The sequence below is a fragment of the Macrobrachium rosenbergii genome, unplaced genomic scaffold, assembly GCF_040412425.1.
Source record: "Macrobrachium rosenbergii isolate ZJJX-2024 unplaced genomic scaffold, ASM4041242v1 13875, whole genome shotgun sequence".
Lineage (NCBI taxonomy): Eukaryota > Metazoa > Arthropoda > Malacostraca > Decapoda > Palaemonidae > Macrobrachium > Macrobrachium rosenbergii.
Genome location: NW_027100719.1, coordinates 3,196,286 through 3,222,069, shown reverse-complemented (window position 1 = coordinate 3,222,069; position 25,784 = coordinate 3,196,286). Strand labels below are relative to the sequence as shown.

Sequence of the window (25,784 nt, the reverse complement as noted above, 5' to 3'; positions counted from 1 at the left end):
TATATATATATATATTTTATATATATATATACATGTGTTTTGATATATATATATATATATATATGTATATATATATATATATATATATATATATATATATATATATATATATATATATATATATATATATATATATATATATATATATATATATATATATATATATATATATATATATATATATATATATATATATATATATATATATATATATATATATATATATATATATATATATATATATATATATATATGTGTGTGTGTGTGTGTGTATAAAAGCTAGTCATGGTCGTCGATACCACTGCAATGGGGTTCGCTTCATTTGATTAGTAATTGTTAAAGCGGTTGTGGCTGCAGCTAAATACGGTAGTCAGTGTCCTCATTTAATTAAAATGACTTGAAATACATCAGACATGCATGGGACTAAAATCAATTAATTATCAGTATTTAAATCTTCGGCGATGCGTCTAAATCTGGCTCTTATTTCCGGAGCAATAAAACACACACACACATGCATACAGAATAGAAGCTTTCACCAGAAATACCTTTCATTTTTTAGGTAACTGCTAAGTTTTAGGTAACTGCTAAGAGTAGAATTTATTTTCTATCTGATTAATGGATGTAACTGAAGCGTTAGTAATCATGAAATATTCAGTTGAAAATGGAAAATAATACAAAACATCATAACTCTGGTTTATGAAACTCGCACACATACACATGCATAATGAATACAACCATTCGCCAGAAATAACCTTCAATTTTTAAGTAACTGCTGAGAGTACACTTTATTCTCTACAGGGCGTTTCGAAATTAGAGGACCCCCTCCCCCCTCTACAGCATAAACTAAATTGATATGGACAAAAACAAAAGTAATTCAGAACAGGTATTTATTTAGGTTTCTCTCTGATTGTTTAATATTTTGTGTGGCCTCCATCTGCCTGTACCACAGCCTGCATTCTTGAGGGGTATGATTTCAGCAAATTGCAAAAAAGCTGAGACTCAAACTCCATTTCCCTGAGCACTTCAGTCACCTCTCTTTGCAGGTCGTCGAGGCTTGGTACACCATCATAATTCACTGTGCGCGCTTCAACATGATCCTTTAAGATACTACCAATGTTTTCACACACATTAAGGTCAGGGGAGCTACCTGGAAATTCACTTGAGAAGAAATCGATACCACTGTTGCGAAGCAGCTCCTGTGTCTGAAGAGCCTTGAAACATGGTTCCTTATCATGCAAAAATGTGACTTCTTCAACAGATAACACATTTTCAGGATCTTTGAGGAAAGGAAATACTACACCAGTAAGCACAGTTTCTCTGAAGTATTCGTCATTCCATGACTGTCCTTTTTCTTTGATAATCGACATTTTAACTGTTTGGCTGTGAAAAAGAGAAAAATTCCCAAACATTCAGGAAATTTCACAACTTGGTGATAGCGCACGTCATCGCTGATATCATCCAACTTTGTAGTCCAAATGATGTCATTTTTATCATTTGGCTTCCTGACTGCGTAAATGAAGAATTCATCTGATGTGGCAACATGGAGAAACTCACCTTCATCCCAATCTTTAAGAAATGAACCACAAAACCATTTGGGCTTGCTGATAACATGAAATGGCTTGATACCAGATTTTTTCAACTCACGATACACAGCACTATAACTTCTCTTCTTTCCCCTTTTTGTTTCTAGTTCAAGAGCCAATTTACGTAAAGACTTTCTTGGTCTACCCACTGCCTCAGCTATGATGTCTTTTGACTCCTGAGAAAGGACTTCAGGCCTTCCAAGATTCTCACTCTTTTCGCAATGACAGTCATATGGATTTTTGTTCCAGTTTCTTTTAACAAAGGATTCATCTCGTTTTAACGTATTTAGCTATCCAGGAACGTGAAATGAAGGATGCGCCAGCATCCCTGGCCTCTCTGAAGGTTATAGCCCGGATTCGGTCAATCCATCTAATTTCTTCCGAGTCGTTAGCCATGGCTGTATCTAACGCCGTCACCCAGTCTGAAAATACAAGAAATGTAAAATGGAAAGTAGCTTAATAGAAACTTAAAATAATGTACTTGGAGACAGGCTATAGCAGAAAACTTCATAACTTTCCATTTGTTCTGTGGAGGGGGCGGGGCTCTAATTTCGAAACACCCGGTATTTGACTGATGGAGACATTTGGGCCAATTCTTATCACTGGACAAGAAGATTTAGTAATCTTGAAATATTGACCTTGCAAATGGAAAATGATGATAATTAACATCTAAACGCTTGAACATGGTCTATGACACACTCACATGCATATGGAATGAAAGCATTCGCTATCAATACCTTTCATTATTTACCTAACAACTATGATTAGACTTTATTTCCTATTTGACTGATGTAGATATTTGGACTATTCCCTAACACCGAACAAGAAGAGCCAGTAATCTTGAAATATTCACGTTATAAATAGAATATAACAATATAACACATCCTAACCTTGGTCTAACGTCGAGAATTCAAGGACAGGCACAGTTCCAGTTCGACAGATCTCAGTGTTGCAATCTCATAATAGAACACATATTAGGGATGAATGTCTCTTATCTAGAAACTACCTGGGAATTGACATTTAACTGAGAGAGAGAGAGAGAGAGAGAGAGAGAGAGAGAGAGAGAGAGAGAGAGAGAGAGAGAGAGATGGCAACCTACATCGCCTCACCTGTCTAAACTGAGGAGGAGAGAGAGAGATAGGAGAAAGAGAGAGAGAGAAATGGCAACCTACATCGCCTCACCTGTCTACATCACCTGTGAGGAGAGAGAGAGAGAGGGAGAGAGAGAGAGAGAGAGAGAGAGAGATGGCAACCTACATCGCCTCACCTGTCTACCTGAGGAGAGACTGAGAGAGAGAGAGAGAGAGAGAGATGGAGAAGAGATGGCAACATCGCCTCACCTGTCTAAACTGAGGAGAGACGTCCTTATCGTGAGCCTGGATCGTCGTGATGAGCATACTGTCAACGTTCTCCAAGACAGAACCGTCGAACTGCTGCAGAAGCGGAGCGTTGTCGTTGACGTCCAGAATGCTCACTTGGAGCTTCTTTTCCAAACGAGCGTTCCGATCGTTCTGGAATTTGAAACGGATGGAGAAAGAGGAGATAAAACGGTGCTGTGATAGCAATCACAGCAAAGGGAAAAGGTCATGAAAATCTTACTCAACACAATTAAATATTTGATGCGTTAGTGTCCAAAGTACAATCGGCAGCGAACATCAAGATTTGGAATAAATCGATCAGTGGAATTTTGTCAGAAACGTCAACACTTGGAATTAATTCAATTATGAAGTTTTTCAAAAACTGTAATGTAATTGACAAGATAAAAATCCAGATATAGATAAAAAATTTAATAATAATAATAATAATAATAATAATAATAATAATAATAATAATAATAATAATAATAATAATAATAATAATAATAATATAGAGACACCATCAAAAACACAAAAGGTATCACATATTCATGTGGATAAGGAATACACACAGAACTCCAAAGAGAGATCTTATGGACAAAACAACCCTAGATGTTGCCCATAAGGCGATAAGTTAACGAAAAAAAGGAGCAGGGGGAGGGGATGCATCATGCTTTACACTTTAAAACAACGTTAAACATTACCGCTTTACATGTACATAGCATACCCAGACTTCTAACCTAAACTAGTTTTAGTCCCACCTAGGAGGATTTATTCCGTTTTATTCCTTTGGGGCTTTACAATTATCTTTCAGTGAAAACAGTTTCCAAAATTATAAAGAAAAGGAGAAGTTGAGTTATCTTTGCATTTATAATAAAACGTAATCGTATCAAGTCCTTGTAGTTTCCAGAAGCATTTTAGAATATAAGTAGTTAAATGAGCAATCAACTTGTAATACTGTAAATCAATACCATCAAAGATAAGGTTTCATCTCAAATTTTCATTTTCATTTTTGGATTCACATCAATAAAAAAAGATTCTTTGATAATTCCAATAGTAGCAAATTCTTGTCGTTTACAAAAATATTTTAGAATGCAAGCAGTCAAATCAGCAGTGATCTTGTAATACTGTACTATAAATTTATACAATCAAAGATAAGGGATTCATTAAAAATATATAGTTTACTCTCCGGTTCAAGCTCTTCCTTGGGTGAGTCGGTAGAGTCGTAGCCTTGCACTCGCTAGGCCCGAGTTCGACTCTCCGGCCGGCTAATGAAGAGTTAGAGGAATTTATTTCTGGTGATAGAAATTCATTTCTCGCTATAATGTGGTTCGGATTCCACAATAAGCTGTAGGTTCCGTTGCTAAGTAACCAATTGGTTAATCAGCTCCTCAGTGGTCTGGTAAAACTAAGGTGTACTTGACTTTTTACTCTACGGTTCACATCAGTGCAAAGGACTCATTGATAATTCCCATCCGAGAGGGTAAACGAAATTTATGTCAGTGCAATATATGGATTCCAATTGAACTCACTTTGATAGCGCTGTAAATTGGCAGTTAAAATACCAATTACATTTTCAGATTAACTGTCCCACTTTCAGCTTTTGTCACCCAAATTGAAAATATGGTAATCGGGTCAAGATAAGAGATATATTCTAATTACTCTTTTGAATTACAGTTTTCTTCGAACTGCTATAACAAACTGCTGAAAGTTTTAGATGCTTAAGAGAACAAGTCTTTCCATCAATACTTGGATTTTAACAAACAATTTATGCTTTTGTCAATTTCTCAATCAATTCATTAATTTATATTTTTACGCTTTCTAATAACAGATCTCTTCTTTGTGCACTTCCTATTATTTTCTGTAACTTCTTTCAAATGAACACCATGTTCTTTGAAAGCTTTGAATTTCAAGTCAGTGTCCCCTGTGGACTTGTTCTATATGAATAGGGGTTCATCTTCTGAATAATAATAATAATAATAATAATAATAATAATAATAATAATAATAATAATAATATCATTACTGTAACAATTCTTTACCTTCCCGTTATGTCATCTACTCATCATCAACAATGTCAACCTTCTTGTAATAAACACAATAAAATATATGACTCCCAGTAATGCAAGCCTGTTAGTAAAGGAGATTTCCAACCAAATGCAGCATTCTTTTAGATAATAAAACTGGGATCTTGAACTCAATAAGAGAATTTAGTACAGGTTAAAAGAAATTAAATTACAGAGTTGAGCACGAAACAAAAATAGACTTTTAAGAGTGGAAAAAATACACTTTAGACAAGTATATTATATTATAACTAATAACAATTTATATTATTATTATTATTATTAATTTATATTATTATTATTATTATTATTGTTATTATTATTATTATTATTATTATTATTATATCGGATAAAGACCTTCTCTCAAACACCAGACGGGCATTATGTTTAATTAAGTATTATTATTATTATTATTATTATTATTATTATTATTATTATTATTATTATTATTATTATTATTATTATTCAGAAAATGAACCCTATTCATAATGAACAAGCCCACAGGGGCCACTGAATTGAAACTCAAGCTTCCAAAGTCTATGGTATTCATTTGAAAGAAGTAATAGAAGGCAATAGGAAATACTGAGAGAAGAGATCGCTTATTAGAAAAACAAAATAATAAAGAAAGAGATAAAAATGTAAATAAAATATTACAGTACAAGGAGAATTGCTTTTAGGGAAGTAATGCATTGCATCTTCGCTTGAGCTTTTAAACGGTAATAGTGATACTCAACAGTAGTAACGATCAAAGAAATAAAAGTTCATATCTGGAATTCCATATCATTGAAAACTAGAACATCTGACGTACGCAAGGGTCATTGAATAGGAAGTAAAATTTAGTTACCAATAAAAGAAATATTTATGAAACCTAAACACTTAGGGGAACAGGAGAATCATAATAATTAACAGAACAATGAATGAGGAAAATGCCAGTTAAAAAAAAATACATAACGTTATAACAAGACTAACGAGATTGTAATATGCTAAAAATATCCTCCACTTATCCATTAATAAAATAGCCATAAATGAAAATATCCCTTTTTCTGTTGTTTTTTATATCAGGCTTATGTTAAAAAAATTACTTTTTTCATATACCCAATGAATGAATTTTTCATAAAATACCCATACTTTATAATGAATAGCAAGATATATACAGTATATATATATATCCAAATATATATATATATATATATATATATATATATATATATATATATATATATATATATATATATATATATATATATATATATATATATATATATATATATATATATATATATATATATATATATATATATATATAGAGAGAGAGAGAGAGAGAGAGAGAGAGAGAGAGAGAGAGAGAGAGAGAGAGAGAGAGAGTCCACATGGCACTCACGGCAAAACGCCAATTATATTATTAAAAATTGGAACAAGATACAACAGAGAGAAGAGAAGAAACCCATTCCTAAAGCAGAGAAAAGAGGAAAGTTGAGTACTCACAACGATCTGAATGGTGAGGGAATATTCCTGGATCATTTCATAATCCAGATTCCTGGAGGCTACGAACACTGTCACCCCCAATGCTGTCGTGGCATACTTCGGAGTCTTCATGGCGTCTGTTGGCAACCATTCTTTCTTAACACAGATTGATTGATTGATTTATGGCTACTAAAACTGGTCGTCACCTGCTGTGAATTTTTTCTATGGGAAGGTTGATAATATTAAACGTTCAAAACATGTGTATCCGGTTTTACAATTTCTTTAGACCACACAGAATAATAATTACTACTAACAATGGTCCACTTTGAAAGTGCAAGGAAAAGTATCTACTTGATTTTATATCTGTACAAAAGTACAATGCGCGTCATTTTTGTTTCATATTCTCTAGGTCTCCATACACCCATTTTAACTTTGTCCATTTCACGATACTTAAACAGATGGATTTACCCTCCTTACATATGACAAAAAATATAATGGACCATTTCATAACGGCACATATTTGAGCTCATAATGGCCTTGATTTACTGTACGTTTTTGTGGTCAAATACAAAATAACAAATAACCACAACAACTACAAAATTGAGTGGAAATCTTGATATGTTGTTAAAGTTACACTTGGAATCGTTTAAACTTCAAGAGGACTCGATTCCCTTAAAGAAAACAGTCTTAGAGTTTGTCTTGAAAATGCCACCAACTTTATATGAATAAATTTTAAAGCAGGAGTTTTGGACCTTCACTAAGGTCCTCTTCAACTGTACTAAACAGTAATCACTAAGTTTATAAAAAAAACGTAACATACAGCAACAGCAATAAAATTAAATGAGTAATGAAAATGAAAACTGTCAGTGTGAGTACCTTCATTTCTTGAAGGCGTAGTTGAGTAAACCAAGTTTTCGACAGTGGCTCATTTCTTCACGTACTAGATTCCCTCTGGCTTTAATAAACCCAGTAACTACAGCAATGCTCAGTCTAGAATTCCTATAAGGTTACAATCAACATCAATGGTTCGTGCTCAGTCCACATGTAAATATGAATTACACAGTTAATTAATCAAACTTACAAAGTCTCAAGATACGCACACACACACACACACACACACTTTCCATGATCAGTCAAACTGGAAACCATTCATTCATACTTATTAACATCTCAGTAAGTAACTGATTAGAACTTTCAAACCAAATGATTGATTAGGACTTACCTGACAGCGAATGTCCCATCTGAATTGGTGTCAGGCGTGTTGCCATTCAGTAGGGTGAAGTAAACGAGAGAGCTATCTGCTATGTTAGATCTAAGTGAAATAGAGAAGAAAAAAAAGATGAAAGGGTTAAATTTAATGCATCGTCAGCGCATAGGCAAGCATGTAAACCATGAGTGGAGAAAAGTGAAGTTTTAAAACAAACACCCATTACGTTTTATTTATGTCTATGTACATATACACACAGACACCTATCTACACACACACACAAATAAACACACACACACACACACACACACACATACACACACACACATATATATATATATATATATATATATATATATATATATATATATATATATATATATATATATATGTATATATATATATATATACTAATATATATATATATATATATATATGAATATATACAGTAAATAAAGGCAATATATAAGGAAATATGAAACAACATGTGTGTGTGTGTGTGGCCTTTGTGACTTACTATGTGCATGTATAACTAATCAGAAAATAAGATATTAATGAATATATACAGTAAACAAAGGCAATACCATAAGGAAAGTGAAACAACGGAGTAGTGCTAGGTCTTTACTACTATATATCTGCCTATATATATATATATATATATATATATATATATATATATATATATATATATATATATATATATATATATATATATATATATATATATATATATATATATATATATATATATATATATATATATATATATATTTAAATATATATATATATATATATATATATATATATATATATATATATATATATATATATATATATATATTAATGAAAATAGCCAAGGAAAGATGAAACTTCCTGAAAAATTTTTGTCATCCACAAAAAAAAAAAAAAAAAAAAATCCAGGATTACAGGAATTAGCACAGGATTTATGAAAGGGATTAGGATTAGGTAAATTTTGACCCCCCCAAAAAAATCAATCACAACGACATATGAAGCATTTAATTCTGAGAGAGAGAGAGAGAGAGAGAGAGAGAGAGAGAGAGAGAGAGAGAGAGAGAGAGAGAGAGAGAGAGAGAGAGAGAGACCTTACCTTACAGACCTTACAATTGTTCAAGGTTGCCCCAGGTCCCTCAGTGAGGCACCTTTGATGTCTACCAGAGAGTTGCTAACGCATCTTCCGGTATATTTTGCATCTTCCAGTCTTGGATGGTCTGGGATGCATCTTAGATATTTGTCGAGCTTATTCTTAAACACATCTACGCTCACTCCTGTTATGTTCCTCAGATGAGCTGGTAGCGCATTGAATAGACGCTGCATTATCGATGCTGGTGCGTGGTGGATTAATGTCCTGTGTGCTTTCCTTAATTTTCCTGGTATAGTTTTTGGGCACTATTAATCTACCTCTGCTTGCTCTTTTTGATAATTTTAGTTCCATGATGTTTTCGGTAATTCCTTCTATCTGTTTCCATGCTTGAATTACCATGTAGCATTCTCTTCTCCTTTCAAGACTATATAAATTTAAGAATTGTAGTCTTTCCCAGTAGTCAAGGTCCTTAACTTCTTCTATTCTAGCTGTAAATGACCTTTTGTACACTCTCTATTTGTGCAATATCCTTTTGGTAGTGTGGGTACCATATTATATTGCAATATTCAAGTGGACTACGTACGTACGTTTTATAAAGCATAATCATGTGTTCAGCTTTTCTTGTTTTGAAGTGCCGGAACAACATTCCCATTTTTGCTTTGCATTTTGCCAATAGAATTGCTATTTGATCATTGCATAACATATTCCTATTTAACATCACACCAAGGTCTTTAACTGCTTCCTTGTTTGTGATTGTCTCATTATTAGGTCCTTTATATGCATATAGCATTCCTACTTTATCACCATAGTTCATTGATTCAAATTTATCAGAGTTAAATACCATCCTATTTATCTCTGCCCATTTATATATTTTGTTTAGGTCTCTTTGTAGCGAGTTCCTATCTTCATCACAAGCAATTTCTCTACTTATTCTTGTGTCATCTGCGAAACTTCTTACTACTGAGTCCTTAACATTACTGTCTATGTCTGCAATCATAATCACAAACAGCAATGCAGCTAACACTGTACCTGTGGTACACCGGATATTACCGTAGCTTCATCCGATTTCTCATCGTTTGCAATCACTATCTGTTTTCTATTTTGCAAAAATTCTTTTATCCATCTTCCTACTTTGTCAACAATGTTATGTTTTCTAATTTTTTTACTAATATATTATGATAAACCTTGTCAAAAGCTTTTGCAAAGTCTAGGTAAACCACATCTGTATCTTTTTCATTTATCATATTTTTATATATGCTTTCATGGTGGACTAACAGTTGGGTTTGTGTACTTTTTCCGGGTACAAAACCATGTTGTCCTATATTGAACAATCTATTTTTCATTAAATGTTTCATTATATTTTTTTCATTACCCTTTCATATACTTTCATAATATGAGATGTCAGACTCACAGGCCTATAATTACTTGCCTCTAGTCTTGAACCACTTTTGAAAGTAGGAGTAATATATGCTAATTTATGCTCATCATAAATCTTGCCTGTATCTATACTTTGTCTTAATAATATTGCTAGCGGCTTTGCGATTGAATGAACCACTTTCTTTAACAATATGGCAGGTACTCCATCTGGTCCTGCTGCTGATCCATTTTTAATTTCATTAATAGCCTGCACAATATCAGCTTCTGTAATATCTATATCTGATAAGTATTCAGTATTTTCATCTCTTATTTCTGTATCATTATCTTCATTGTCAATTCTAGGTGTAAATTCACTCTTATATCTTTCTGCTAATATGTTACATATTTCCTTTTTTCATTCGTTAATCGCCCTTCAATTCTTAGAGGGCCTATTTCTACTCTTATTTTATTCATCTTTTTGCATATGAATAAAAAATTTTAGGGTTTTGCTTGATATTTTGTAGTGTCATTTCTTCTAGGTTCCATTTTTCATTTTCTTTTGATTGTATAATCTTTTGTTCTTCATTTTCTATCTTACTATTTAGTTCCATCACTTTCCATGCATTCTTTTCTTTTGCAAGAGCTTTTTTCCACTTTCTAATTTTCTGGAACAAGATCCTTCTGTCTCTTGGAATTCATGACTGATGCTTACTTTTTCTTCGGTATATATTTTTCCACTATTTCTAATATTTTATATAATATATCGGTATTTACCTGTATATCATCACTTACAAATATGTTTTCCCATTCTTTGTTTAATTCTTCATTTATTTTTGACCAATTTATATTCTTACTATAGAAATTGTATTTTCCATATCCTTCCCATTTTTTTGTCTCTTTTGCTTTTCTTTGTTTTCGTATGTTCTGGAACGGACTGTTAGTTCTATGACATTATGGTCCGAAATACTCGTGTTATATACTATTATTTCTTTAACATAGTTCACCTCATTCACAAATACTAGGTCTAAAATATTATCCTTTCTTGTTGGTAGGTGATTTATTTGCTGAATGTTATGTTCTAGTAGCATATCTAATAGCTTTTCAAATTGCCTCTTATCTTCTGCACTACTATTGTTCTCTTTTTATATGTATAAATACAACCACAGTCTCCTATTCATTCTTTCCATTCTACAAAAGGAAAGTTAAAGTCTCCGGTTAGGAGTATAGTCCAGTCCTTGTGATTTCTACATATTTCATCCAATTTTTCAATTATTATGTCAAACTCTTTAGTATTAGGGGTCTATATATTACAATGTTCACTAATTTTTCAGATTCAAATTCTACCGCTATTAATTCACATTCTGTGTTACTATATTTCTCACAGATTTTTCCTTGATTGGCATCTCTCCCATATATCGCGTTCCCCTTGATTTCTATTTTTCTATCTGATCTATAAGTTTGGAAACCCTTTATCTGGTCATCATTACAGTCTCTTGGGAATACCAGGTTTCACTTATATTCAATATTTCTATTTTTTCATTTTGGGTTAGTTCTTCTAAGAACTCTATCTTTCTTTTGAGTTACTCGAAACTAGACCCTGCGCTGTTCATCACTATGATGGTTTGCATATTATCTCCATTATCTAATATGGGTAATAATAAGGATTTTCCCATGTCTCTTTCCTGTTCTGATATGTTGATCTTTTTTCATTTCCAGAAATTCGTACATTAAAAATCCAACTTTTCCATTATATTTGTTCTTCCAGCTTCATATTTATTCACTTTGTGCATAAACCTGCACTTATCTCCATATCTGCACCATCCCCTTGCATCATAGATACATTGCTTGTTCCTTGTGCTATATCTAGGTGCTGATGGCTCATATCGTGGTGCTGACTTTTCATAATGTGTTGTTGGCTTGCTTTTGCCTTCATCACATGATCTTTGTTCTTTTCTTTTATTTGTTTCATTTTTTTACCTTGGTTTTTATATGTATTTGATTTTGATTTTGGTCTTTCATGGCTACAGGATGCATGTACCTACATTTCTTATTAAACCTACATCCATTTCCTTCTTTCCAGTTTCTACATATTTTTGGATGTAGATCTCTGCATTCCTCTTCATAGCCATCTAGATATGCACATTTGCCATAGATCTCATAATTGTGACATATCTTGGGATGTTTGTAATAACATCTTTCACCAAACCTGCAATTCCTCTTTTCAAAAGGGTGCATACTGTGTCTTTCTTTTCTTTTTTTTTTCTTGTTCATTCCCTCAGTATGGAGATCCGGTACAACCTCTTTGGGATTTTATTTGATTTTTCAGGTCATAATTTATTTCTTCATATGTATGTTGCTGTATTGCCTCATATGTAGAATCTATGAGTTTCTCTGCATCCATACTATTATCCTGTTCTTTGTTTTCATTAATCTTTTCTCTCTCTTCAGTCTTATTTTCTTCTATTTTCCTCTTCTTCCTCTTCTTCATCTTCTTCATCCTCCACAATCTGTACATTAAGTCTTGATTTAATGACCTTGTCTATCCATACTAGACATGTTGAGCAAAATATTTTTGTGTCCTTATTTCTATTTTGCTCAACTTCAGCACATGACGGGTGTGTTTGCACGTGGCAAGCATAGCATTTCCTAATCAGGTTTTGTGGATTTACAATGCTATACCACACTCTACATAGTTTACATGCTTTAGGCATCCGTTTGCCTATTGCATCAATCAATATATTCACTAATTCCACCTTACTTATTTTCTTTGATGGAATGTGTTGATTTTTGTAGATTTTCTTTATAAGTCTTTTTGATAACTTGAACTTTCATTGGTATCCCTTCTATTACGTATTTTCATTATATTTTCTACAGATTTGCTCCAGTTTGAAGGATCGTATCCTTTCAATATGTCTGTGAATGTTTTCACATCTTTTGGTCAATGTTGCAATTCATCTCCACGATCAGCAAACCAAGTTCCCTTCCTGCCAATTCATCATATTGAATATCTCCGATGCAAGCTAGATTTCTCCACCTTTTGCCACTGTTGGCTGATTCCTCCATGATTTTCTGATTTTATTAATTCACTCGTAAACAACTTATTAGACGGTTTTTCACTCTAATCTGATATTAAGCTAATCACCGATAGTTCACGAACACTTTTAGCTATATTTCATTCGCTAATTGTATGTAAAACGCGTATTATCGGGTAGATTATCCAGACCATGAACGATTACGTCTCACCGAGAGAATGTCACATCACAGAGAGAGAGAGAGAGAGAGAGAGAGAGAGAGAGAGAGAGAGAGAGAGAGAGAGAGAGAGAGAGAGAGAGAGCTGATGCTGTTTGTGTAAATCTTTTTTTACACACTTGGTTTTCAATAAAACAGTTTATTTTGTTGATTTCGGATGGGTAACATGACATTTAAATTTCTCACACTGCTTTTGCATAGACTTATGCCTTTATTACAAGTACAACTTCCAAGGGACAACGCTCGAAGTTCATTCGTCAGCGAAGATTCCTCGAATTGCTAAAAGGCTTGAGACCACAATGCTTCTACAGCGCTGAAGTTGTGAAACTTGATCTCTGGTCGCAAACTCTGTTTTCATGTTGTTTTTATTAGATTTAGTCAATTTGTAATTTTATTGACGTGAAAGTTTATTAATCCTGATGAATATACAATTGAATGTTTTTAAGGATCACATTCCTTTTATGGCTTTGTCATTATACGCTATTGATTTTACCACATTTCCGTTTAAAAGGGTCGAAATGTTTTATTATATTTCTGTTTTTACCGATATCAGAGCTATTGCATTGCAATATTCTACCTGTACACTGGATACAAGTACTTTAAAAATGAATGTTGCCTATTATTATGTATAAGCAATTATAAATACTCGTATATGAAGGGACTTACATTTCCTTAGAATGAACAAGAACGTATCTAAGTAACACTGAAATGAATGCAATAACCATTTTCGATGGAATAAAGAATTTTGACTTTGACTTTTGACTTTGGCTCTTGCTGCTGTGAGGTTCTGAGTCTTCAGTGATGTCGGTACAGCATCCTCATATGTCAATGTTATCAGGCCTTCGATACATACATAAATCTGTCGTCATTACTTTGCTAAAATGTAAATGACACGACAGCAGCATTACCAAAATGAAAAAGTATAAAAAAATATTTGCTTGTTCTCTAAACTATAACAATTAAACCAAGAATGAATTTGAATATGATTAAATTGTAAAACCAAATTAAATGGACATAAGAGTTCACTTACGTCAGCAGGTTAATTTTTTGTCCAATCACTTTTCTTTACAAATTTTTTTCGAAACAGAGAGAGAGAGAGAGAGAGAGAGAGAGAGAGAGAGAGAGAGAGAGAGAGAGAGAGAGAGAGAGCTGCAACGGCCAATAACTTAAAGAAAAATTTTAATAAAAAAATAAGCACAGAGAGAGAGAGAGAGAGAGAGAGAGAGAGAGAGAGAGCTGCGACGGCCAATAACTGAAAGAAAAAAAGTCACCGAAAATACTGAAAACGGAGAGAGAGAGAGAGAGAGAGAGAGAGAGAGAGAGAGAGAGAGAGAGAGAGAGGAGAGAGCTGCAAAAACCACCAATAAGAGAGAGAGAGAGAGAGAGAGAGAGAGAGAGAGAGAGAGAGAGAGAGAGCTGCAACGACCAATAACTGAAAGAAAAATGTCAATATAAATAAATAAGCACACAGAGAGAGAGAGAGAGAGAGAGAGAGAGAGAGAGAGAGAGAGAGAGAGAGAGAGAGAGAGAGCTGCAACGGCCAATAACTGAAAGAAAAATGTCACTAAAAATAATGAAACAGAGAGAGAGAGAGAGAGAGAGAGAGAGAGAGAGAGAGAGAGAGAGAGAGAGAGAGAGAGAGAGAGAGTCAGAACACATGAAAGAAAACCAATAACTGAAAGAAAATGACAATAAAAAATGAAGCACAGAGAGAGAGAGAGAGAGAGAGAGAGAGAGAGAGAGAGAGAGAGAGAGAGAGAGGTAGCAGACAATAACTGAAAGAAAAATGACAATAAAAATACTGAAACAGAGAGAGAGAGAGAGAGAGAGAGAGAGAGAGAGAGAGAGAGAGAGAGAGAGAGAGAGAGCGGTGTAGCAGCCAATAAATGAAAGAAAAAATCTATTTTCCAGTGTTTCTCAGACACATTTCAGCTTCTGGAGAATCTGATCTCTGTTCTGGAGACAATAATCATTTTACTCCCAGTTGTGGAAGCTCTCGCTGACCGACAGCATTTTCCAGAAGAAAAATATGATGCGCAGTCTCGACAAGACTGACACGTATCAAGAACAGTTGGCAGAAGAGCAAAAGTATTTGTTATAGTAAATCATAAATATAACAAGGACATGCAATATAGTGGCACGTAGTGAAGCACAGGAAAGGTGAAAGTATATACATTTGTTGAGCAAATCGAGGTCATGTAATGTAATTAAATTTCATTTCTGTTATGTAGTTTACTTGTTTCAATTTTCCACTTCTTGTGTGTGGATACTTATGCACACAAGAAGCGTAAAACTTAAACAAATATCTGCATGACAAAACTCAAGCACATACACGCATGAAAACAGAAAAAGGATCGCCGAAGTATCCCCAGAAACACGAAACAGGCAAATGAAAGTAATATATACACGGACATGGCATCAGCTATGCTTCTGTTGTGAGCAAAATTGCCCACACTGCATTATGCTGTAATTTAGAGTCCTTTGCCATGTTGAACGGAGTGACAATTTAGCAGTGAAAAAAGCAAACATGAAAAGGCATAATGATCTTGCTACTGCGTTCATATATTTATCCTGTCATACGGGTTTGGCGTGCGCAAGAGTACATATACATGTATGGGAATACAAGTATGGCAATCGAAAGCATAGTGAATACTGCAATTTACATCTTGACACATCGGGAGTTTATGTATGGATTCTAAAATATTTTGAATCTTGCGCTTTATATCTTGACGCATCTGGAGTATATGTTTAGTATTCGAAAATATAGTGAATATTGCATCTAACATCTTGAAACACCGGGAGTACATGAATGAAAAGGCCAGGAAAACCAGAATGTGAGGTAATAATCTACGCCATTTATACACGAATTTGGAACACTGAATTCGAGTACATAAGCACCACGATTCTCTCTCTCTCTCTCTCTCTCTCTCTCTCTCCTATCTAACAAGGACAAAAGCTCACCTTGCACATAACGTCAGAACATCCGTATTTTCTGTGGTGTTTTCCCAGACCTCAGGGAAACGCGGAACCTGTCTGACAATCGTAGGCGGCAGATCGTCTGATGAAACCACCTGGATGCGGACCTCAGCTGTGGACCACAGCACTGGAGAGCCTTTGTCAGAAGCGCGAGCTCGCATCTCGAACATTCGTCTGTTGCCCTGGAGGAACAGTAAAACAAATATGGTACTTGGATGCTATGGATAAATGCTGCATGAATACTGATTGAGTGTTGCACATAAAAGAAAAGTTTTGCAGATTTGGAAGAACATAAATTATTTCCTTCAGAGAAGAAATAAAATCCATATCAACATCAGCATTACCATCTTTGCAATAATAGTGTTAAGAAGAGAAAGAGTGATAGCATTATTTTTAGAAAACTACATATAGCTGAGTGGTTGAAAATTAATTAGAGATAACAAAATATTGATATATATAAGTAATTGGAGTTATCTATACAAGTAATGAGAGAAGAAATTTATATATCCAAATCTAAGATAGTAATAAATAAACAGCAGAAAATTCATAGCTGTATGTGTCCTTTTTTTCTGCTGAATCAAGCACAAACACCATCAGACTTATTCAGAAGATGAAGCCTATTCTTAAGGAACAAGCCCACAGGGGTCATTGACTTGAAGTACAAGTTTCCAAAGAATATGGTGCTCATGAACAAGAAGAAAGAAGCTTCCACAGAAGGCCTATACGTAGGATGTAGATCCCTCGAAAGTGCCTATTTTTTTTTACTATCTCTGTCACCAACCTAATATCTTACATTCTTCCATATGACCAGACCACCACAAAGAATCTCTATCCCATCTTCTTAACAGACGACTATGAAAAGAAAATGCAACAAGAAAGTCAAATTTTCAATGAGCACATTGCTCAGAAAGAAGATCAAGAAGAAGAAAACACTGACAGATCATAGCCTCTTGCATTCTCTCCACATGACCAGACCACCGCAAGAATCTCTAACCCATCTACTTACCAAACAATAACGATGGAAAGAAAATGGAACAACAAAGTAAAATTCTTCAGCAGCACATTCCTCAGAAAGATCAAGAAGAAGAAGAAATCACTGGCAGAACATATTCTCTTGCATTCTCTCTTCAGGACCAAATCACCTAAGAATCTCTAACCATCTACTTACCAAAAAGTGACGATGGAAAGGAAATGGAACAAAGAAGTAAAATTCCCCAGTAGCAATTAGTCAGTAAGAAGATAATATAAAGAAGAGGAAGAAGAAAGAAAGAAAACACTGACAGAATATTTGGCTTACCATACTCTTCTCCAGAGGGCTGGCGAGAGTGATGATTCCAGTATCGCTGTCAATGGCGAAGTATTTAATGTCGTCTGGGTTTCCTTGCAAAGAGAAGGCAATTTCGGCGTTGCTGCCGGAGTCCCTATCGGACGCCGTCACCCTCAGCACGAGAGTGCCAGCAATGTGGTCTGTGTTTATCGTCTCCTCGTACATCTGTGCTTGGGAAAGAGAACACTCAACTCAGAGAGTCAGTTTTTACATCATTGTGAGTACACAAAAAAGCCAAATACTTTGAACCCAAAACACTTAAGACCAGATTGGTACCTGTAAGGAAAAACACATTGGGAAAAAGCACACCTAAACCAGATTGATACCCGAGGGGAAAAAATCATAAAATATGGACATAGCACAGTTAAAACCGGAATGATACTTGAAGGAAAAAAAGACATATAATTTGAACATAACACAGCCAAACCCAGATTGATAACTGAAGGACAAAAATATATAATTTGAACGTAACACAGCCGGACCTTGATTGATACCTGAAGGAAAGAAACATAATTTGAACTAACGCAGCTAAAACCACGTTGGCACCTGAAGGAAAACAAAACCTGATTTGAGCAATACCTGACGATCGAAGAGCGGAGGGTTATCGTTGATGTCATCGACGACGACCTTGAAGGAACAGGAGTCCTGGTGCCTCTCGAAGCCGCCGTCACGAGCCACCACCGTCAGGTAAAACTCCTTGTCCTCGCCGTCTCGGTCAAGGCGCTGGAGGGGAACGCGGAAGAAGAAAGTAAGAAAGTTGAAGGTAGAGAAATATGCAAACATTTCACATTTAATTTCATGGAATGGAATGGAATATAAGATTTAGGCCAAAGGCCAAGCGCTGGGACCTATGAGGCCATTCAGCGCTAAAAGGGAAATTGTCAGGAGAGTGGAAAGTAGGATGGAAGAAAGAGAATATGAAAGGAGGTACAGTAAAAAGGAAAGGAAGGGGTTGCAGCCAGGTACCTGAAAGAAGTCCTGTTTCCAAAGTAATAAGATCATGAAAAAACCGATGTAAAAATATTTTTTCTCATATAATATTAAGATTACTTGTAAGGTGTTCTCATCTCCAGGTAATATAGTGAAAATAAAAATTATCTGAATAAGTTCAGAAATTTTTTCTCATATAATATTAAGATTACCTAAAAGCTTTTCCTATCTCCAAATGAGATCATGACACAAAACTAAACGTCTTAATGTTTCCTATATTCGATAAACTTTTAAAAATTAGGCTCCGTCACCATCCAAAGAAACAATTTCCTTGAGAATTTCCCTTTCACTTTAATATTTATTTGGTACCATTTTCTGTCTTTATTTTTTGTAGGTTGGTTTTGTAACTTCTGCTATTCTGGTGTGTCACCATACCAGGTACGAGTGGGTGAAAAGAAATATGCAAATTAGAATAATATATATATTATGTTGAGAATTTCTTTCGGATTTTATTATTCATTTTGTAACATTTTCATTATTTATTTTTTGGTTACAGGTGTAACTTCTATATTCTTGTATGTACACCTATCACGCATGGATGAAAAGGAATATATAAATAAAAATATAAAAGTATCTAACATAAGTAACTCGCTTACCTTAGTGGTAGATATCTGGCCATGTAGATTGGAAGAGTGAATGGTAAACTTCCCAAAATTATTCAGAAGGAAATAGGATACGATTCCGTTGTCGCCTCGATCTTTGTCTGTTGCCAACAGCTTCGAGGATCAAAGATAAAAAAGATATTATTTTACATTAAACTATTATTTGACATTAAAGTTTTCATGCTATGATTTTAAGTCGTCTTAACATGATTAGTTCGAAGATCGTGTTCAAATCTATGCCGATTTAAAGTAATGATAACAACTGTCAATTAAAGAGGTTCTTTATTCCTCACACCGTTGGACTGTGGAACTGCCTCCCGGAGGATCTCGTACAACTGGAACTTCAAAAGTTCCAGCGGGGATGTAACACTTTACTACCCTGATATTATTCTCCTTGGATTTTAATACATTTTTGTCTATTTATTAATTCATTAAATTAATATTTCTTTTTTGATATGTGAGGTCTCTTGTTTCTGTATTTCCCTTTACCTCCTCTTATTTCTTCCTTATGAACACCATACTCTTTGATGCTTGAATTTCAAGTCAGTGGACCTGTGGTGGGCTTGTTCAATATGAATAGGGTTCATCTTCTTAATAATAATAATAATAATAATAATAATAATAATAATAATAATAATAATAATAATAATAATAATAATAATAATAATAAATTAAACATTTATTGTGTGAGCATCCAAAGTATAAACAGCAGCGAGCATCAAGTTTTGAAAATAAATCGATCAGTGAAATTTTATCAGAAACTTCAACATTTGCAATTAATCCAATTCTAAAGTTTTTGAAAATTAGCATTTGACTGATAAAATATAAAGAAAAATATCAATAAAAACAACACCTTCGGCCCAGAGCCCTGTGAGAGCTAATAATCAGACTATCTTATTTATTTTAGTAATGCTGACAACGAAATATTTGCTATATTTTGTTAATGTTTTACGGTTCATTCCAGTGAGGCTGACACTGAACGCGGCGCTCATGGGAGTGATGCCAGTATCACCTTAAAATTCTACAGCGAGAATAACGAGCGTCAGGAACATTCAGAGAACAGAGTAAAACAGGAAAATATTTTCAAGTAAAAAATGTGATAATTGTTTAAAACAAAATTTTTCGTACAAAACATAGGAAAATAATTTTAAATATAAAATGTGATAATGGTTTAGAGTAGAATTTCGCCTAGTAAAAACAACGTGCTTGAATTCCTTTGCAAAAGGCGTTGGCATCTTATACAGACACAAATTTCAGATCTTCTACGGAAAGTGACACTTGTAGTTGGGTCAGATTTTACATCCATTTTAAGTGACTGCTTTCTCTCTCTCTCTCTCTCTCTCTCTGAGAATCATATCCGTCACCATTGCGACTGATATGAAACATTATAATTTGTCATAATAATAACATTGCAGTCACTCACAATATCCCAACTGAACCACCCCTCAGTCTTTTCATTTTTTTTACCATTCTCTCCTTCTATCCCAACTCCAAACCAAACAACCCCCTCCCCCTTGACCGCCCCCCCCCAACCCCATTTACCCACCACAAGCACTGGAGTTCCTTCAGTCACGTTCTCCTTGATGTGAATCCTGTCATAAGCTGCGCACTGGGGAAGAAGGGTTAGGGAATTTCTTCTGCAACGAAGGAAGTCAGGCATGTTTGGTGCATCCAGTTATTCATTACTCGTTTCGAATGGAAATAAAACGAAATGAAATGATATTGGGAGTGGAATGCAGTACAATAATAAGTAAAATAAATTGGAAATTAAATAAAGTGTATGAAATAAAATAAAACTGAGAATAAAATAAAGGAAATAGAATAAAACTGACAATAAAATAAAGTAAATAAAATAAAATAAAATTGGGAATTAAAGACAATAAAATAAAATTGGAAATTATATAAAATAAAAAATAGATTTGGGAATAAAATAAATAAAAAAAAATAAAATAAAACTGGGAATGAAATAAACAAATGAAATAAAATTGCGAATGAAATCAAAACAAAATTGGGCATAAAAAAAATCAAATTAAATAGGGAATAAAAATAAAATCAATAAAACGATATGAAATTGGGAATATAATAAATAACATAAAAAACCAAAAATAAAATAAAATTGGGAATGAAATAAATAATTAAAATAAAATTGGGAATAAAATCAAACAAATAAAATAAAATAGGGAATAAAATAAAATAAAATAAAATTGGAAATATAAAAAAAAATTGGCAATAAAATAAAATAAGCGAAATAAAATTGTCAAATAAAAACTAAATAAAATTGGGAATAAAATAAATAAATAAATCTGGGAATAAAATAAATAAATAAATCTGGGAATAAAATGAATAAATAAAACAACATTGGAAATAAAGTAAAATAAATAAATTTGAGAAGAAATAAAATAAAGCAAACCAAATAAATAAAATTAAATTACGAATAAAATAAATAAAATAAAATTGGGGATAAAGCAGAATAAAATAAAATTGGGAGTAGAATGGAATAAAATTAAAATAAAATTGATGGTGAAATCACATAAAATTAATAAACAAAATAAAATTCTGAATGAAGTAAAATAAAATACATAAAATAAAATTGGAAATAAAATAAAAAAAAAACATCAAATAAAGTAGGGAATAAAAATAAAATTAATAAAATATCAAATTGGGAATATATAATAAATAAAATAAAGAAGCCAAATAAAATAAAACTGGGAATAAATAAAATAAAATTGGGAATAAACTAAAACATATGAACAGAATAAAAGAGAATAAAATAAAAAAAAAATAGAATAAAACTGGAAATAAATATAAAAAATAAAATTGCTATAAAATAAAAAAAATTTAAATTTTCAATAAAATAAAATTAAATAAGTAAAATAAAATGGAAAATAAAAACAATAAAATAACAAAAATAAATAAATAACTCTGGGAATAAAATAAATAAATAAAACAACATTGGGAATAAAATAGAATAAAATAAATTTGGAAAAAATAAAATAAAATAAACAAAATAAAATTAAATTAGGAATAAAAAAATATAATAAAATTAGGAAGAAAGTAGAATAAAATAAAATTGGGAGTAGAACAGAAATAAAATTAATAAAATAAAACTGGGAATTAAATCAAATAAATAAACAAAATAAATTCAGAAAAAAGTAAAATAAAATGCATAAAATAAAATTGGGAATAAAATACAATAAAATGAAATAAAATGGGAATAAAATACAATAAAATATTTCGGAAATAGAATAAAATAAAATGAATGAAATGAAATTGGGAATGAAATAAATAAAATAATAAAGGGAATAAAATAAATAAACAAAATAAAATTAGGGAAAAAATAAAATAAATTAAACAAATAAAAAAATAAATTATATAAATTAAACAAAATAAATTAAATGAAATTTAAAATGAAATAAAATTAAATAAAATTGGGAAGGAAATAGAATGAAATGAAATTGGAAACAAAATACAATAAAATGAAATAAAAATGGGAATAAATTAAAACAGAATAAAATAAAACTGGCAATACAATAAAATAAAATATTTAAAATAACACTAGGAATAAAATATCTAAACTTAGTCAAATAAATTTTCTAATACAATAAAAAAGAATAAACAAAATGAAACTGACAATAAAATAAACTAAAAATAAAGTAGATAAAACTTGGAATAAAATGCAATAAAATAAGTAAAATAAAATTGGGAATAAAATTAAATAAAATAAAACTGGGAATAAAATAACGGAAAATAACTAAAATATTGTTGGGAACACAATAAAATAAAATTTTATTTTCTAAATATTTTATATCGTTACGTCGAGAGTGGAAACACTCTGGATTCTAGCGGGTGGGAGTTTCATATTCTAATTTCATACAAGACCTCTGAAGTAATTCGTGTTCATTTACTAAACATTCTTCAATGCATAAACAATACTCAGCATTGATATTCATAAGTGCAATGATATTTTTACAAAATACAAATTAGCTTAAACAATACTTAGCATTCAAAATTTTGATTTATGTACAAAACATTTTAACGAAAAACTATAACTAGACAAAAAAAATAAACGATTTTCTTACCTTCAGGCTCCAACACAAGACGTGCTGAATATATTATATTATATATTATACATATTATTATTATTACATATTATTATTATTATTATTATTATTATTATTATTATTATTATTATTATTATTATTATTATTATTATTATTATTAAGACCTATCAACTATTCATTTATTGGCAATATTTTATTGACAGTTTTACTGTTACTATCTTTAAAATACTGAAGCTAATATTTCTATACAAAAGGGGAATTATGCAGAACTTGGTCATAAGAATGAAATAAGATTAATCATGATTAAACTCACCATAAGAAGGACTGGTCGCTACGGAGGGAAGGGACATTGCTGTTAGGGTTGAAACTCTACGAATTTACTTAACATACATAAAACAGACTAACAATATATATATATATATATATATATATATATATATATATATATATATATATATATATATATATATATATATATATATATATATATATACATACATACACACAAACATCCATATTATATATAAATATAAATGTTTATCACATACATCGAAAATCAAGTTATAGAACATTCATATATATATGACAAAAAGGATCCTTAGTTAAAGAAGGAATAAAACCAAAATCAAGTTTAAGACAAAGACAAAAAGATCTTAGTTAAAGTACCATCTTCTAAAAATTTAATCATGATTATGGTGATTCCATGAAGAGGAGACAGACAGACAGGCATACAGACAGACACCTCACCTGTCAGGTAAACGGTTACCGGGGCTGTCGTGACGTGGCCGGCAAAGTCGATAGCGCCCACTCCGAAACTGCAGGACCCTTGATGTCCCGAAGATGATATCCTGCCAACTCGGATGACTCCCGTTCCATGGTCGATCGAGAACTGATGAGAAGAAATTAAGTGTAATTTTGCGTTTTTTGCTCTCTCTCGTTTCATATGTGTGTGTGTATATATGTATATATATATATATATATATATATATATATATATATATATATATATATATATATATATATATATATATATATATATATATATATATATATATATATATATATATATATATATATATATATATATATATTTTGTGTGTGTGTATTTATTTTTATATTCACACACGCACCCTGACAAGTACAGATTCATCCTTCTGTGCAGCTCCCTATCATTAAACAACGTTACTGTGTATCCATCTGAGTTTGACTAAAGGACTGAAAACATCTGCCTGAGCAAATGCAGAAATCCTCCCAAAAACTAACAGATTTTAGAAAGCGGTGGAGACTTTTTTTCGGTCTGACATCCTGAAGGATGTAGGCGTCGAGGTCGTTGTCATCATCGATGGCCTCAACAGTGCCCACGTATAGCCCTGGGGAAGAAGAAGAGTGGCTCTAAACATAGGAGAGTTGCGTTGAATTGGAACTGGAATATAAATTTTATGCCAAAGGCCAAGCGCTGGGACCTATGAAGTCATTCAGCCCTAAAGCTGAAATTGACAGGAAAACGTTTTGAAAGCTGTAACTGGAGGAAAACCTCACGCCTGCACATTCCTTTATATCTATGAATGTGCTGCTACACACATAGATATAAAAGAGAGTAAGAATATAAATGTCATAAAGACGTTCAGTGTGATATCAACAAAGAATACAGACTTGTGAGGCGGGAAGACAGCCAATTAATTTAGCAAAAAGGAAAGCCAGCTGCTGCCTTTACCCTTGTGCTCGTCGTTTCCTTAAGAACAGAATATAGAATTTATGCCAAAGGCCAAGCGCTGGGACCTATGAGATCATTCAGCGCTGAAAGGGAAACTGAGAGGAAAAAGGTTTGAAAGGTGTAACAGGTGGATGACTTCGCAGTTGCACTATGAAACAATTGTTAGAGAGGGTTGAGGAAAGTAAGATGGAAGAAAGAGAGTAATGAAAGCAAGTATAGTATGAAGGATGAAAGGGGTTGCAGATATGGGCCAAATGGATTCTGTAAGATGGAAGAAAGTAAAAATGAACGGAGGTACAGTAAAAGGAATGGAAGGGGTTGCGGCTAGGCCCCGAAGGGACACTGCAAAGTACCTTAAGTAACGCCTACAGTGTACTGCGTGAGGTGCACTGATGGCAATAAGTCCCTGTGGGGACGCCATATGCGTTGATACCCCCAGGGTGCATTACCCTACGGACATTTTCCATGAAAACGAAGCTGCTTAACCAAATAGTCTTCTCTTCAAGAAACGAGAAAGAAATGATTGATTATGGCTACTAAAACTGGCGTCACAACATCCAGGTACTGACGCAGTAATAAATTTAAATATGGACCTAAAAATAAATAAATAAATTTAAAACGATTTTTATACGAGAAATATCTAATATATATATATATATATATATATATATATATATATATATATATATATATATATATATATATATATATATATATATATATATATATATATATA

At 32.6% G+C, this 25,784-nt stretch overlaps 1 protein-coding gene across 1 annotated transcript in view; it reads right to left on the bottom strand.

Annotated features, from left to right (window-relative positions):
* LOC136837876 (DE-cadherin-like) overlaps positions 1-25,784 on the bottom strand; it is an 86,469-nt gene that overhangs the window by 39,274 nt on the left and 21,411 nt on the right. The window contains 11 exon segments of the mRNA XM_067102761.1: positions 2,924-3,094; positions 6,486-6,620; positions 7,406-7,463; positions 7,687-7,776; positions 16,340-16,536; positions 17,652-17,846; positions 18,261-18,404; positions 19,268-19,387; positions 20,820-20,910; positions 24,082-24,223; positions 24,621-24,704. Of these exon segments, the coding sequence (XP_066958862.1) occupies positions 2,924-3,094; positions 6,486-6,620; positions 7,406-7,463; positions 7,687-7,776; positions 16,340-16,536; positions 17,652-17,846; positions 18,261-18,404; positions 19,268-19,387; positions 20,820-20,910; positions 24,082-24,223; positions 24,621-24,704 (1,427 nt within the window).